Source organism: Porites lutea, chromosome 6 (assembly GCF_958299795.1).
Source record: "Porites lutea chromosome 6, jaPorLute2.1, whole genome shotgun sequence".
In the NCBI taxonomy this organism is placed as follows: domain Eukaryota; kingdom Metazoa; phylum Cnidaria; class Anthozoa; order Scleractinia; family Poritidae; genus Porites; species Porites lutea.
The window spans coordinates 21,502,326-21,517,966 of record NC_133206.1 but is presented as its reverse complement, the minus strand read 5'-3'; the positions used below and the strand labels follow the sequence as shown (position 1 = coordinate 21,517,966).

At 39.0% G+C, this 15,641-nt stretch overlaps 1 protein-coding gene across 1 annotated transcript; it reads right to left on the bottom strand.

Annotated features, from left to right (window-relative positions):
* Positions 1 to 1,239: 1,239 nt before the first annotated feature.
* Positions 1,240 to 9,953, bottom strand: LOC140941567 (uncharacterized). Its single transcript, XM_073390589.1, has 6 exons — positions 9,828 to 9,953; positions 9,404 to 9,465; positions 7,186 to 7,297; positions 5,377 to 6,373; positions 2,450 to 2,524; positions 1,240 to 1,430 (listed from the first exon to the last, which is right to left on the bottom strand). The coding sequence occupies exons 2-6, from the start codon at positions 9,461 to 9,463 to the stop codon at positions 1,331 to 1,333; spliced, it is 1,344 nt and encodes a 447-aa protein (XP_073246690.1). The 5' UTR covers positions 9,464 to 9,465; positions 9,828 to 9,953; the 3' UTR covers positions 1,240 to 1,330.
* Between the last annotated feature and the right edge of the window lie 5,688 nt (positions 9,954 to 15,641).

Below are 15,641 nucleotides of genomic sequence, written 5' to 3'. Positions count from 1 at the left end.
ACAAGGCATGTCATTCATCGACAGACACAAATCTTAGTAGATAACTTTGTAACAACTGAAAAATATCGAATAATATAATTTGCATGCACAATTTACAAATTAATAATAATATTTTTACTCTGCCAAATTAAGTTATAATGATCATAAGCTATGTTATCCTAATCTTGTGTTCATTTTAAAATATCATTATCTAATTTTGGGAAATTTTTTATGGGCAAATCCTCAGAATTTGTGGCTCAAATCCACGAAGAAAGACACTGTTTAATATGTTTCTTTAAGTATAAAAGGGCCAGGGTAAAATGACCCAACAATAAATATTTAAAAGTGTCCATTAGCCACACAAAATATTTTGATGGTTAACTTCTTCTGTCGTACTCTGGGTACCAGGGGTTTTATTCGCGCGTTCAATGAAGAGCTTCGTCAGCCGAAGGCCGACACATCACACACTAGACCTCAAACCCTACGCCACCTGGCCAAAAACCTATTACTTTTCTTGCTGGGCTTTAAAATTGAGTTTTGTCAGAAACTGCCAGCTTTATAAGCTATAGTGTTTGTAAGAATTCATGGGCTATTCACACTTGGTGCCTGGGTACCAGTGCTGAGTGTACACCTTGGGTATCCTGTGTACATATTTGCTCCATATCACATAATTTAATTGTCAGAATCATTTTCAAATGTAAAAGTAGCAGGAGGTTATATGTATGAAGAGCAAGTAGATTGCCTTGGAACTGACAGAAAATGTGTACAGATTCAGGGGCCCAGTGTCCACTTAAGCGCCTGGGTAAAAGGTGTCTTCCTTGTACTCAGGCACAACTCTAATGCGTATGGGAGTGTTCACATTAGTGCCTAGTGAGTAACAAACTCTGGCACTGTGCCCGGGCGCCAAGTGTGAACTTAGCCAGAAATTGGATAGCCTGTCTACCATCACTCTTTCCCCTCTTTTCATTATTTTTTTTCCGACAAAAGGGTGAAACTGTACACAAGTTGCAAAAATTCAGAACTGAAAATAGTCATAAATTTTCCAACAAAACAAAAAAATAATAGTATAAAATCTTCATAGAAGAAATAATACATGTCAGAACATGACAAGATTAGTGTTCAATTGAATAATGGGTAAAACAAAATGCTTTCAGCTCTATATAGATCTCTGCTTCAGAGAAAAAAAGTAGCAAGTAAGCCAATGTGGGGGAGGAAAACCATTAATTTCTTTAGTGGGCCCAAATCTTCCTTACACTGATTGAAATACAATATACATGTATTCAAATTATATTTGCTTTAATTTTTGGATGATTATTTCAATAAGCTTGAATAAGAATAACAGCTGGTATGTCTATTTCTTTGAATTCCTTTTTAATTTGTCTCTTTGCTTCTTCAGTTCATGTAATTCCTTAAGCTGTTCAATTTCATCTTCAAGGCGTGCAATCTTGGCACTGTGGAGAGGATACAGTGTGTTTAAAATATAAATGGTGTCAGCTGGTTATGTATTAATTAATGTTTGGAGTTATTCTGTACTTTTAGAGTGTTTATTATCTATCTATTTTCAAAATTTATAGTTATGCAAGAAGGGGGGGGGGGGGGGGGGTGAGACTTACAAAGTTTGTTGGCTTTTCAGTGGTTGATAATACATTTTGTCACTTATATTCATTACTTCAGTCTAAGACATAAACCACTAAAATTTGCCAGAGAGAAATGTTTCTGGAAGTCTTGCTTCAGGAAATTAATGTGGATGTTAAAAACAATGACCCAGGGATCACCTCTCCTTACATTGGTGTCAGGCTGATGAATAACGTCAACATAAACCATCATCACGTGCTGACAGCAAAAACAAGCCGAAAAACTCCTGCTCTCTTTCATCCCCACTTTTAAAGCTTATTTAGCAATTACTGTCATGATTTATCCATAGAGAGATCCGATGTAGGAATTAATAGGAAAGCCCTGATTCGCCAAGCCACAGCAGCCATAACTTATTGCAGAAAATGCAACTTTAACATATGGCACATAAACAACAACACTATTATGGTAGATCAAGGATCTAGGGATGAGCATGCAGAGACTATCACGTTTCTTTCAACCAAACCCAGGTAGGTACTGCCGGAAAGGAGCCAATCAAGCCATCAGAGGGCCCCACACTAAAAGTCAGAAATGGCCAGCCAGACCAGTTATAGGCTTTTTTTGAAACTTTTGACTTAGAACCCACCACTTCAATGCAGACTTTTAAGGCTTATTTTACAAATAGACTGCTCTAGATGGACAGCCTGCGATTAAAAGTGGAACTCTCTTTACAACTGGACTGGTTTGGCTTGCCAGTTCTGACTTAAGCATTGACTGGGAATCAGTGCTCAAGCGCAACTGGGATGTGTACCATATGCTGCAAGGAAAATCACGTGTTTTTTAGAGACATAATGCACAAGTCAAACATAATCTCAGTTGTATAGCAATTTTGTTTTACCTTTTGAACTCTTCCCTTTCTATCTGAGAATAGCTACTTTCCATACCAGCTAAATCATCATCATCATTACGGAATCTGTTAAAAAGTCCAAAAATAATGGTAGCCTTTTAAAAAGTGTACACAATGTAGCACTACTCACACTTTCTTACATGCGAATCAAGATGTTTAAAAACTGGAGCATTTTTAAGGCCATATACCACACAAAAAAAGATACTTGGACGAGAAACCAGCTATCTTTACTGGGTAAAATATTATTAGTCAATAACAAATAAATTATATTACACTCATTCAGACAAAAATTAATAAACACTTGTCTTGTAGGAACAATGTAGACAGTCCTGATCACAGATGACAACTCTGAAATAACTTTACATTTTTACCTACTTTAACTGTTAACCCCGATAAAAATATAAAAGCACCTGGTCACTTATTTGATTCTTTGCCTACAGAAGGGGGCGGTTACAACGTATTTGGTAAAGGGTGCTTACTCAAGGAAATGCAATAAGGTGCTAATAAATTAAGATATAAAAATAATCAATCTGCTAAAGACTGGAACAGACTTTCACAGGATATGAATGAAACTAGCTGACATATTTCTGGTCGTCGATTCTTTCCACCCTAAAGGTAACCTCTGTGAACCACGACGGTCAAAAAATTTATGTGATGTAGAACCTTTTCTTTTGATGTTGGCCATTAATCAGATCAAAAAATATACTACAGCTCGCGTGACTTGTCGCATTCTTGCACGCTGGATTTTGGCAAGTTTTGGAACATGAACTTCACAACAGTTACTATAACAAGGTTTCCTGCAACGTTGAATGCTGACTTTTTTAAGAAACAACGTAAGAAACAACGGCTTCTTATTAAGCTATGTATGTGATGTGGGCCTTTGGTTTCGCTTTATAAAATGCGGTAGTATGTGACACAAACAAAACTTGGACAAAACAATCCTTAAAGCAAAAGGAAAATAATTAATATAGCTTAATATGACAGCACACTCGCAATTTAACCAGCGCAGACAAAAGGTGGTGAATCGACAAGTACAGACACATCCTTTACTGCATTAAAAATCCCCGAGAATCACTTATTAATAATTCAAAATCCTACACGTATCGCCATCATACAATGATCTGAAATATTAAAAACCTGGGTTAGACCTAGCATGAAATAATAATACAGCAGTAAACAGCAGTAAATTGATCAAAGTCAAGATGCAATAATTTCAGCTATGATGAGCCAACTCATCTTATAGAAAACTATAGAAATTAAAACCTTGAAAAGAAAATGTATTCAAAGAAATAAAAGAACAACTATAAAATGCTTTCGATCTGATGAAAGTTCTGTCTGCAACAAGAAGCAACCATTCATGGGAAATAAATTACCACAGTCATGTAAAGGTAAATGTAAAATTAATATCTTATTATCCACTCCCCACAGGGCTTTTCAGGGATAATTTACAACACTGGTTGGGGGACTTTGCCAGACTGCTTAAGGTGCAGTTTACAAGTACTGAAGGAATGAGTGATGATGCCCCCATAAATAAGTGTGAAAATGAGATAGACCACTACACCAGGCACAACGTGCCCTACTCTTTACGAAGAGTGTGTGGGTTCTTTAACGTCCCACAGATTTATTACATGTGCAAGGGCTTGTGAGACGGGGCCTACGGTTTATCGTCCTTATCCGAGAAGACTAGAAAGTCTAACCATTTGCAGATGTTATTACAAAGGCAGCCCTTTCTCCTCAGTTATTTAAAGACCCTGAGTGTTGGTCCGGCTGGGGGTTTGAACCTACGGCCTCCCGCTCAGCAGACTGGCGCTCTCCCAACTGAGCTAACCGGGCGGCGGTTCCTAGCTTTCAAAGATAAATGATACAAAAAAATTTCAGAAGTGGCACACAACTATCGAGAGTCTTCCGAAGCATACATACTTTCCTGTGAGCAACAAGTAAGGAGCAAACAGCATGACTAGTCTACTGTCACTAGGACATTGTTATGAATATGATCAAAACAACAAATTATAATAAATCTTAGACTCCGTAGCAGGGTGCAAAGAAAATCATTTTTACAGCTTGCCATTCGGGCAAGCTGAAGCTAGTGAATACTAGCCCAGATGTCATTTCAACTAGCCCCAAAAGCTTTTCGACGAGCATAACTGATTTAACGGTCCCTCTGTTATTCGAATTCCTCAAAAAACATCACTTGCCCGTCGGGCAAGTTGAAAACAGAATTCACTAGCCCGATAGTAAAATCCACTAGCTATCGGACACCACTTTCTTTGCACGCTGCGTAGGCAAATAGATAAAGAAAATTCCTCTCATCTCTCCTTCAAAGTGAATCCTTTTGGTGCCAGTCCCACAATCCGGGCAAATTAAGTTTTGTAAATGCGTTGTTCTGAGGGGAAGGGGCGGCCGTACATAGGCTATGTCGTCCACCATTCATTTTTGACTTGTTAACATAATCCACTGTGGGCAATCTTGCAAGACGTCTTGCAAATTAGCTCCTTCATTTGGCTAATGTCTTACATCACGGAAATCTTCTGGCTGCTTGGGTTCAAAGACATTACTTTTCCGGTGGAGAGAGGCTACTTACTCGCTCACTTGATTAATTTTGTTAACTAATGAGGGCTCCACTGAAAACCACTCAGGTGGGTTGGGCTCCCTCTTTAAATATTATTCAAGCCAACCCATCCAATCCAACACCAGCCGGCAAATACAACTATCTCTCCGCACTCCTCATGCTAGGGATGTTTTACAAGAAAAAGGTTCCTAGCAGTGAGGTAAGAAAAGAGACAACTGTATTCACAGGCTAATCCTACACATCGGGTTGCAAGATTATGGCACTGGCTAAGTGGATGACAAATTAATGACCTGAATGGATTTTAGATGAATATTTTAACAGTATAGCTGGTAAACAAGTCATTACAAACCTTGTTCTGTCATAACCAAATATTTCCTTAATATACTTTGAAACATCAACTTCTTCGCCATCTCCATCATCAATGAAGTCATCCATTTCATCCTCAAAAGGATTCCTCTTTCTCTTAAGATTATCACGATCCCTTCTTTTTGGTACATGTCCTTCCCTCATAAGCATCCTATCATTATTAGGCCGCATTGTCTTGGAGCTAACTGATTTTCTGTGACTTGTTGAAGCTGCCATTGAAGGTAAAGTTTTTCTTTCAATTCCTGTTTGTCTTCTCGCATTAACTAACTCTGAATGTTTCAAATCTCGTTTACTATCTTGAATTTGCCTGGAAGGCTGTGTTTTGCCAGGAATACCTTCACCTTTAAATAGTAAAGATCCTTTAGAATGCATTTGTCCATTTGTTTTACCTTTGCTCACAGACTTACTAGAAGAAGCCTGTTTCGTTTCGAGAACTTTTCTTTGCTCTGAACTTCTATCAGATTTTTTCATGTGCTCTTCCTTCTTTTTCAGTCGTTCTTCCTTTTTTCTCACATGTTCTTCCACATCACTTTTTTCTTCATGTTTTTTACTACTTCCTTGCGCCATTGCAGTTGACAATTTAGCTCCACCATCTTTATTTCTCTCAGCCATAGCTAGAAGAGCTTTGAAGTCCATGGGTGGTCCTTTTTTGTCCTTCCCTGGCCTTTTATGAACTTTTCTAGACGATGAACTCCCTTCACTAGTCTTATTGACAGGTTCAAGAGATGGTCTTGTTTTTTCTCTTTCAAACTTCTTTGAAGTTATCTTCTGTGGTTGTTTTGTAGATCTGTGATCATTCTGTTTCATATTTATTCTATCTGCCTGCTTTTCACCTGATTTAATTTTGTGAGACGTACCCTTCTGTTCATTACTGGCTGTTTTATCATGAGATGTACCATTTACTGATTCTTTCTTCTTGATGCCAAGAGATTGAGTCAAGCGTTCTTCAATCCTAGCTCTCCTTGCAGCCTCTTCCTCAGCTGTATGTACAATCATGGAAACCAATAACTTTAATAAATTACATGTCACTAAAATAACTGACTCAGGCTAAACTCAAGAAAACAGCTGACCAGTAATCCTTCCCCGCTGTGGGGCTGTAGACAGAGGGGTTTTTCCAGGGAGTCCAACCTGTGATTCTGCAACTATCCTGCCAAATTTTTTTTGTTACATTTTGTGTTGCAACATCCCTCATAAAAGCAAGTACCAAGTGCAAATTTTTTCTCACTGCTATATGCCATGATTGTGCCTGGTCGTTGTTGCTTACAGGGTTGTCAAGATTACCCTACAAGCTCAGCCTGTAGGACTTGGCTCCACCACCCCCAAAGAGTACACCAAACCCCTACCGATCTTATTCACAAGACCTGCCATCTTAGCACAGACTTAAAGTTCAATGGGATAAAAGTAATGTCATGTGGTATTAAAGGGGGCAAATAAGTGATAAAATTTGCTAATATGACTATCCAAAAAAATAACAACAATCACTTCCACCCATAATAAATATTTGCCATTAATCTAGAATAAACAAACTTGACTGTCATTTCTTGCATGGGAAATGTTTTCACTTGTTGCCCCCTGAAAAACCACGTGATATTGTTAACGCTTAAGTGGTTGGTCAATTTTGACTAAGCAGATTACTATGTTTTTTGATAGATTGTTTTGTTTAAATACATGTACACCAGCACCTGTAACACACAAAGCTCACAAAAAATTAATCATCTGTCAACAGAGGTGGAACAAAAACTGTAAGAACTACAAATCTGGGATTTGATTTTCTATTAATCAAAGGTCTTACCTGCTTTCCTCTTCTTTTCGAGTTCTTTCTTTGCCAGAAAGGCTTTCACAGCCTCATCTGACACCCCACTCTGGTTAGATTTGTTATTCTTTGAAGCCACATCTCTGGTTTCCTACATTTAGAAAACCTCATTATAGTTACTCTGTGAAATGCCAAATAAATCTATGCTTGAATCTTATTACAAAGAAAATTTTATAGCTATTTTTCTCCTAACATAAAAGACTGCTGCAGTGCATAAAAGGCTGTTCCGCACCTTTTGCAAGCCCAGCCATTGTGCCATAGAGCTCAACAACTCCAGGCAAAAAATTGCAGACTTCTAAGTACCAGTCACAACTGCTTTTAGAATTAACTGATACAGTAGGTTTTAAGAAAGAGTAAGAGATTGACCTCAAGGTCAAGCCATGTGTGACCACTAATTTGTGTGGGCACCTCCCATAACCTATCCTTAACACCAAAGTCATCAAGGCCTTACAGTACTGTTGGACACCCCCTAACCCTACCCCACTGTAAACAAATGCCTCTTGAATTGTAAGCCACTGTCACCACTTTTAAGGGAGACAGTTTTAGAATTTTTCATTGTTTTTAACCTCTTATGCACAACCACTTGACCCATGTTCCAATCTCTCTGTTCACTGCAAGTATACTACACTACTCACAATATCCAAAAAACTTTCAGGACAACATGGAACTTAACGTATCTTGACTTAAAAACGTATCTTAACTTAAAAACTGCATATGATAAATTCTCTTCCAAAAAGAAGTAATGTTGGGGCCTCTACTCAGAGAACTTTCCTCATGGTTCAAATGTCGTAAGCAACCACCTTTGTTAGTGGCTACAGTTTGGCTGGTTGCTTATGGGAGGTTGGACTGTATTATTTCAATCAAGCAATTATTAATTTATACCTCTTATTAGCCGAGTTTTCGGTCCGTACCGTAAATTATGGACTGAGTTTTTTTCCATCGATTTATGGCCCAAGAGGGAAGCGCACAGGTCATAAATTGATGGAAAAAAACGAGGATCCGTAATTTACAGTACGGACCGAAAAAACAAGGCTAATAAGATGTTTATTACATGGCTTCTTCCTGTTTGGGGGACCGGAACGAGTGCAGGAAGCACGATTTGACAATCATTTGACAGGCATCAAGAAAGAAAGTTTTTATTGGCTCATGAAAACAATAGCACACAACAAGGGTTTCCGAGAAAGTGAAAACAAATTCACCATGTTGAAAATGCTTATTTGGTCAAAACTAAGAGCGCTGTAAGTTTTAGCTCTTTAATGTAATGCTGGAGTATTTTGGAAACTGGGCACTGTGTCTTTCTTGAAGTCATTTCCATCGTTCCTCTGTTGGTCCTTGTAAAAAAAACATTTCAAAAGGCAAAGCAGCTTTTCAAGGTAAGTTTGTGGTCATTGTCGAAGGATTCGCTTGTTAATTTTTTGGGGAAAACGTCTCAAATTTCTGCCAGTTCATTCTCGTCTTGAAGTGTGATCTGTGTTAAAATTTTCAAACACTGACCATATTCCCTTCCATGGAAAGGTTACGATTCACTTTCTACATCAGCTTCATTCTCATTCAAACAAAGCTAGGTTCAAATCTGGGAAGGCAAAGTCAACATCCCAGTCCTCAGGGTTTACAGACATATTTGTACGTATATTCAGTCAAAACTAACACTTCAAGTATTCACTCGCCAATGTGACGCTGGAGTCTTTCTTTCATTGGTCTTTGGAAAGATGATTGGGTGCAGGCATGTGCGTTATCATATTTGTCGAAAGAATTACTTATTTTCTCTTAGGCAAAACATCTCGAATCTCTGCCAGTCGATTTTTGTCTTCTTAACTGTGTACTACAATAAAATTTTCAAACACTGACTAGAATCCTCTTCGATAAGATCACGAGTTGCTTTCTTCATTGCCTTCATTCACAAATAATCACAGTTTAAAATGTTGAAGGACAAAGTCAAAATCTAAGTCCTCAAGGTTGATAGACGTCTTGTAACTTAATTTCAACCTTTTTTTCCGTGGTAAAGAGATTTAGAGCTCTGAAAGGAGCATTTTCTTCGAAATTTTGGTTCGTATAGCAAGTTATGGACTGCAAATTGACCAATCACATGGCGAAAACAGACTCAGCCATATAATAATGACATTTATTTCTCATGATTGTTCTTGCTTTAGATCAGCTTTATACATACAGTAATAGAAATATTAATCATTATTATTACCTGTTTTGGTGCTCGAGCTTTATTCTGCGAGGCCAAGTTCATCAGTTGCTTAAAATCCATTCCTTGGTGAGCAAATAAAAACCTTTTAAAAAAATTGCTGAGTCAATATTTTTCCTGGTGTTCGTCTTCGAATCAAAGCTTTACTTCTCGCGATGGAAAAATTGTAGATTAAAATTACATCTAAATTCAATTTATCACAAGAAAATAAAACGTGCTCATGTGGAGTAAACGTGTCAGTACTGCAACGAGTGCCCACACAATAGAAAAGCCAACTAAGGCTCACTGATATTTTAATATTTAGCACCCCAAAACGAAAGCAATATTTGCCATTGTTATTTCAAAGTAATTTCTTTCGTGTTTCGTATACATATACTCCTCTATCGCCATATGAACCTAGGAGTCAAAGTTGAAATATTTCCCTTACCTTTAAGCTTGTAATTTTGCTGTTTTAGCCCGCTAAAAATTGTACGGCTTCAGAAAATAAAGGAGATTTTTATGGAACTATAAGTCAACAGGAACAAGGGTGGCCATTTTATTAGTTCCCAGATCACTACCTCCAAATCACCTTCCCAGCATGCATAGAGTAACACTCTCTCTATGACGACACGTGACCTTACGGCACAGAGAGAGAGTCGTTTCGACACAAAGTCGTTTCGATACAAGCCCGGGGCGTGCGGGGGGAGGAGGGTACTCCCTTAAATAAGCTATATAAGTATGTGCCACCCCATCGGGTAGGGTTTTTGCATCGTTTTGGTCTGAAAACGGGTATACACTTTGCCCATTTTGGTCTGGAATCGAGTGTGGTTTTCGAGGGAACTACAGGAGTGTATGAACGTTTTTATCGTTTCAATTCCAAATCAGTAAGAAAGAAAGAGAAATATACGAATTCGAAATGGATTTGAATAATTTGTTTGTTTGCTCTCCAATGACATAATTTCTGCCTAAAGGTAGGGTCTGAATACGGGTATGGATTTTACAGGTCTGGTCTGAAAATGGGTGCTAAAAATAAACCTTTTTGGTCTGAAATCGGGTCAGGATTTTAAGAATAGGGCGGCACACCCCCACCAAGAATTTGCAGGAGTACCTCCCCGGGGATATCAGCTTATTCAGTCAAGGTGTAAAAAGTTTCACGTACTTAAGAACCAAATCAGGAACCCATCAATATGACAGGCTCTTGACGAAAGATATTCACCCCAAATGTCTTCTGGCTCCCGAACACAGGTTTGTTTAATACATGATTTCTTTATTTTGATTTTAAGGCATTATGTATTTTTAATAACTAAACAGTTGCAAGCGGTGTGCGGCTTTTACCCATGGGGGGATACTCGCTATGATGGCCTGATTAGGGAGGCTCCGCCCGTAAAGAGTACCTTTTTCAGGCTTCAGGAGCCTCCGTGTCAGAGGATGTGACGAAGTGAAGTGTACACTGCTTCGAGGGACACACGGCTGCTTATGCAATAATTTTCAGGAATGACGTCAACGTCTGGGAATGAGGTTCTGATTAAAGTCACGCGATATCTAACGGACTCGACTTTTGTTGACAGCTATTCAATATGAATGGATAAATAAGGAGTCTGTTTTGCCACGGATAGAAATTCTCGTTTCCGATCACCACCATTCACTGTTTCAGGCCTCAAAAGGATTGTCCGTCTTCACGTCAGTTGAGAAAAAGGAAAAGAAAGTCGTCGACTTGTGTTGACTTCTTTGATAAAAGTGAACTGAATTTCACGTCGTTTCGGTCTCATTGCGGGAGAAATGTACCCTTTCTCGTGCTTCCTCATATCTGGTTTCTGAACTCTTACTAGGATGTGATTGGGTTTTAAAATGCACGACAGGTTAGTCTGAAACTCTTGGAGCAAAAGTCTACCTTAAAGTGGGTTGGGGAGAGGGAGCCATCTCCCAAACCGTCCCCGACCCCCTAAGTAGATTTGACACTCACCCAGGAAGGCCGCGGGATATCAGATGATAACAGGTTTAATTTGTAGTCTGGAATCTGTTGGTGTAAATTGAAAGCGTTAACGTAATGGGCGTGGTCGCAAAACGAGTACCATCAAGCTTTGTTAATACGGACACCAAAGAGACTGAGCCTAATGTCCGATATACAGATATACAGGTCAGGACTTTGTTACCTCGGTACCTGCAGTAGAAAAGGTGTGCATGAGGAGAATTTCGACTGTTTATGGGATCCTGAATGGTACACTATTAGAATCCAAAGATAGTTTCATTGCCAGCCTAAGATTCGCCTGCAAGTCGACTTTTTGAGGGACGAAGTCTCGAGAACTGTTTTTCCTCATGACCTATTACCCACCCAAAAACGGACTTTAATAAAGTCTCTGCCAGCCTCAAAAAAAGAAGTTTGCATTCAAATTTACACTCCCTGAATCTCTGTAAACTTAGAAAATCGATATTAACTACTGTATACATTTTAAATCTTTGTTTTGAAAGTGGTGATTTAGACTGGGCAGGCGCGCTCCAGAGGAGAAGAATTTTTAAGAAAATAAAGTCACTGCGGTAAAACAACAAGAACTGAAAGAAAGGAAAGAGGAAGGTGATGACAAAAGTAAAAAGAAATAGTAAAAAAATGGCAAGAAGGAGCACGCAGTTTCGCAAACAACCGCTCGAAAGTTATCGAGTTCAACGCTGTAGCCGGACTTCATATTAGCGTACTGTCCTATGCCGAATTAATCGACTACGGCAATGCCGCAACAATTCAAACACTTCAATATCTATACGGTGTCTTCCCCAGGGGCTATATGACAAAAAAATGACTTTACCCTCGCGATACCAGTTAATTTTTTCTTCAAATCTCAATATTATCGAGTAGGAGGGAAACAAAATCAACTGTTTTACTTTGAACTCAGTCATTAAGTGTTCCGGCTGTAGCAAGATTAATTAACCACTCCTCAGAATTCCAATTACAGCTTGCGCTTGAAGGAAGCTACGTTAATGGAAATTATACTGTGGGCCGGAAGCTCTAACAACAGCTCATCACAGGATCTGATTGGTTTAGAAAACAATAGATAGCCCTAACCCAAACAAAACTAACAATGAACCCCAACTCTGAAACAACGGAGCTTCGGCCCAACAAGAACCTATCAAGTTAGAGGTTCTAACGAGGTTCTGGCCAACAGCAGCTTAGTCGCGAATGGAGTGTTGGACAATTAAAGATAAATCTTCAAACCCCTGTTACTTTCCGATAATCCTGACAGAATACTTAAAATGTATGCTACACTTAAAACGTATCCAACTATATTATAATCTCATACTTTATTTCGACATGGTACAATCTTCATCGAAATACAATGATTACTTAATATATGGATAAAGACTCAAATAACAGCTGACTGAAAAACTGATTTACATCAGGATTGCCGCGAAGGCGGAGCATGTGTTACAATTGGTTTAAAAAACTGCTGAATCTATCTCCTTAAGTGCCCAAGTGTTCCTATTCTGCGTGAGCTCTTGGGCAAACTGTTTCACAAAGTTGGCCCGTTTTAGCTAAAATCTTGTTTTAGGTTTTAGTGCGCGTAGTGTGCAAATTTGATTTCTTTTCGCATCGTTAAGGTTATACTGGCTATTGCTATATGGTAAAAAAACTTTGTAAATTTCCTACTACATCCTAAACTTATTTTTCAAATGCAAGGTTCGATCAATTACACTTATGGTAATTACTAAACTACTCAAGTTATTCGGCTACAGTACAGCTTTTTCTGATTAAAAGTGAACTATACTAACTCGAAGCTAACTCCAAATTGCACGCGGGTAATGTCATAAAAAACACGGTACAACAACAACAACAATAAGAAAGCTAGAAAAAAGTAACAAGCAAAGAACTTGATAAATCAAATGATCTCGTGCGCCTTTGAATCAAGTTTTTGCGCATAAGACTTTTCGCAACTGTAGATGTTATATTTAAATGCTATGGTCACACTGTACCAGGAAGTTTTTCGTGTTGAAACGAAAAGCTATCCCATAATACAGTAACCTCCCTTCATAGCGGACACTGTAGGTACCTCGAGTAGCGAGAATCCGTAATAGCGAGAGTTCATTTCAGTCAAACGTCTGTAATTTATTTTTGCAGGGGATTTAGCTGCTGTCCGTATTATCGGGGTGTCCTTTTATAGCGGGGTGTCCGCAAGACGAGAATATGGGCCGTGAGACTGTAGTATGAACACGTATCTGATATGGTACCCAGTCCACCTTAGAGATCAGCGAGGCGCAGCTTCGCTTTGTTACAAAAATGGCTCCGACCAACCACTGTTCTTAGGTGTTCATCCGGTTTGGTTTTCGTGCCGGAGCAAAAGCTATCCGGTGTAGTGTGAACATAGACTAAGTTGTTCTCTTTATGATATTTACGCAGTGTCACATTATTCAGTGGGAAAAGTGGTCATAGTAACCGATGAAAAACAACACAGCGGTCATATGCGAAAATCCACCCAACTTTTTATACCCCGAGTGAATGTAGCTATGGAAATAAGAACCTGTCTGTAAGAAACTACGAAACAAAAAATCGACCATGAAAAACAAAGAGCTAACAGGTCTAAATTGTTCTTTCTACAGTAGATAAACCAAATATTAAGTGTTAAACACGGCTTAAAGTTTAAGGGTGAATTTCCATTGTCGCATAATTTTTACGTGCTTTAATCGCACACAAAATTTACATGTGTAAATAAAAAAGACACGTAATTTTTACGCGCGTACGCACGTTTTAATTAGGCGACAGTGAAAATCCACCTTAAGGCTGGTTTACACTCACGACGCAAGCACAAGCAACATCCGCCCATACGCAGATTCAGCAGCTTGTTGCGAATATTAATTCCTATTTCACTACAGAAAGTATCTGCAAATGTTGACTATGCTTGCATCATACTGCGTAAACTTTAAGCCTTAACTCCTCGGCAAACACTGCAAAATTCATCAAGAACTGCGCATGCCCGGCACGTTTGTCCGCTGTGTTTACTCAAGCAACAGCAACATTAACAAGCGATCGCATGGGAGCGGTGGTGTTAGTGCTTGTTGCCATGACAGCAGTATGGCCAACTGCAGGTGTTACGAGGACAGCACCTTGATTTGCTGGGCGGGACCTGCAGCAGCAACAGTATATGACAAGAATACAGATAACCAATAAAGGTCCACCAATCACTGCTGCCTTTGTAGCATCTGACAAGTCGTACCACCACTTGAACGTCCCTACAACAAAGAACACAGATACAGCACTACTTGAAGACATGTTTAAACAAATTAAGCCCGCCTTCAAACAACATTTATTACAGATGAGTATCGCCGTCCATTTCTACCCCCATCCAAGGACAGGACATTGGAAACAAATGGAATGATATGCCACTCCTCAGATAGTAATGGTATCCACTTTCAGCTTCATAGTTTATATATAATCATATTTGACAACAGATTCTATGACTGTTTGACACTAGTCTCAACAGCGTTGTGAGACGTTGTAACGACTTATTGAGAAGAGGTTGAACTGTTTAAAATTTGTCACAACATATTGTCGTAATGTTCATCGTCACAAAGGTCCACCAATCACCGCTGCCTCTGCAGTATCGGACAGGTCGTACCACCACTTAAACATCCGAAGGTTGTCACAAGTTTCTCACAGCGTACGTGGTCCCAACATTTTTTTTTGTTCTCGAAATGTTTAATCTGTCTGACACATTCTCACAACGCAAGCGCAGTGTAACTAGCTTTCTTTTGCGATAGTAAATATGTTCAATCTCTCGTACCCAGATCCCACTTCCTGTTAGGTCAGCACCAAGAACGTCCCGATATTTGCGCATGACAAAAAGGGATCCCGGCAGACGAGATTGAAACATGATTATCTATTCATGTTTGTTGTGACAATGTCGTAAGTGTTTTACCGTGGGAAAAGGCCTGGTTTTTTTAGCCCCGTTCCCTGCTTAGGGAAAGGATCTGTTTTAATGGGCCTGCACTGACTGCCTGCAGGACAGCGTGTTGATCTTAAGATGCACTCTGATACCTGTAATTTTTTTTATCGCTAGGCTTCCTTACATCTACGTCTTGATACGTGAGCCATTGTCCTACCACAGACCTGGTAAAAATCTTCTCTCCTTGCAGACACTAAAAGACCACAGTTTGTGTTTAACCCTAAAATTTATGGTATACGTTCCTTTTCCTTTACTGCTCCAGAACTGCTAATATTTTCAATGTAATAAGGTCACTTCCAAGTCGGTAACCGTGAGCCTTGAAAATATCTTTTCTA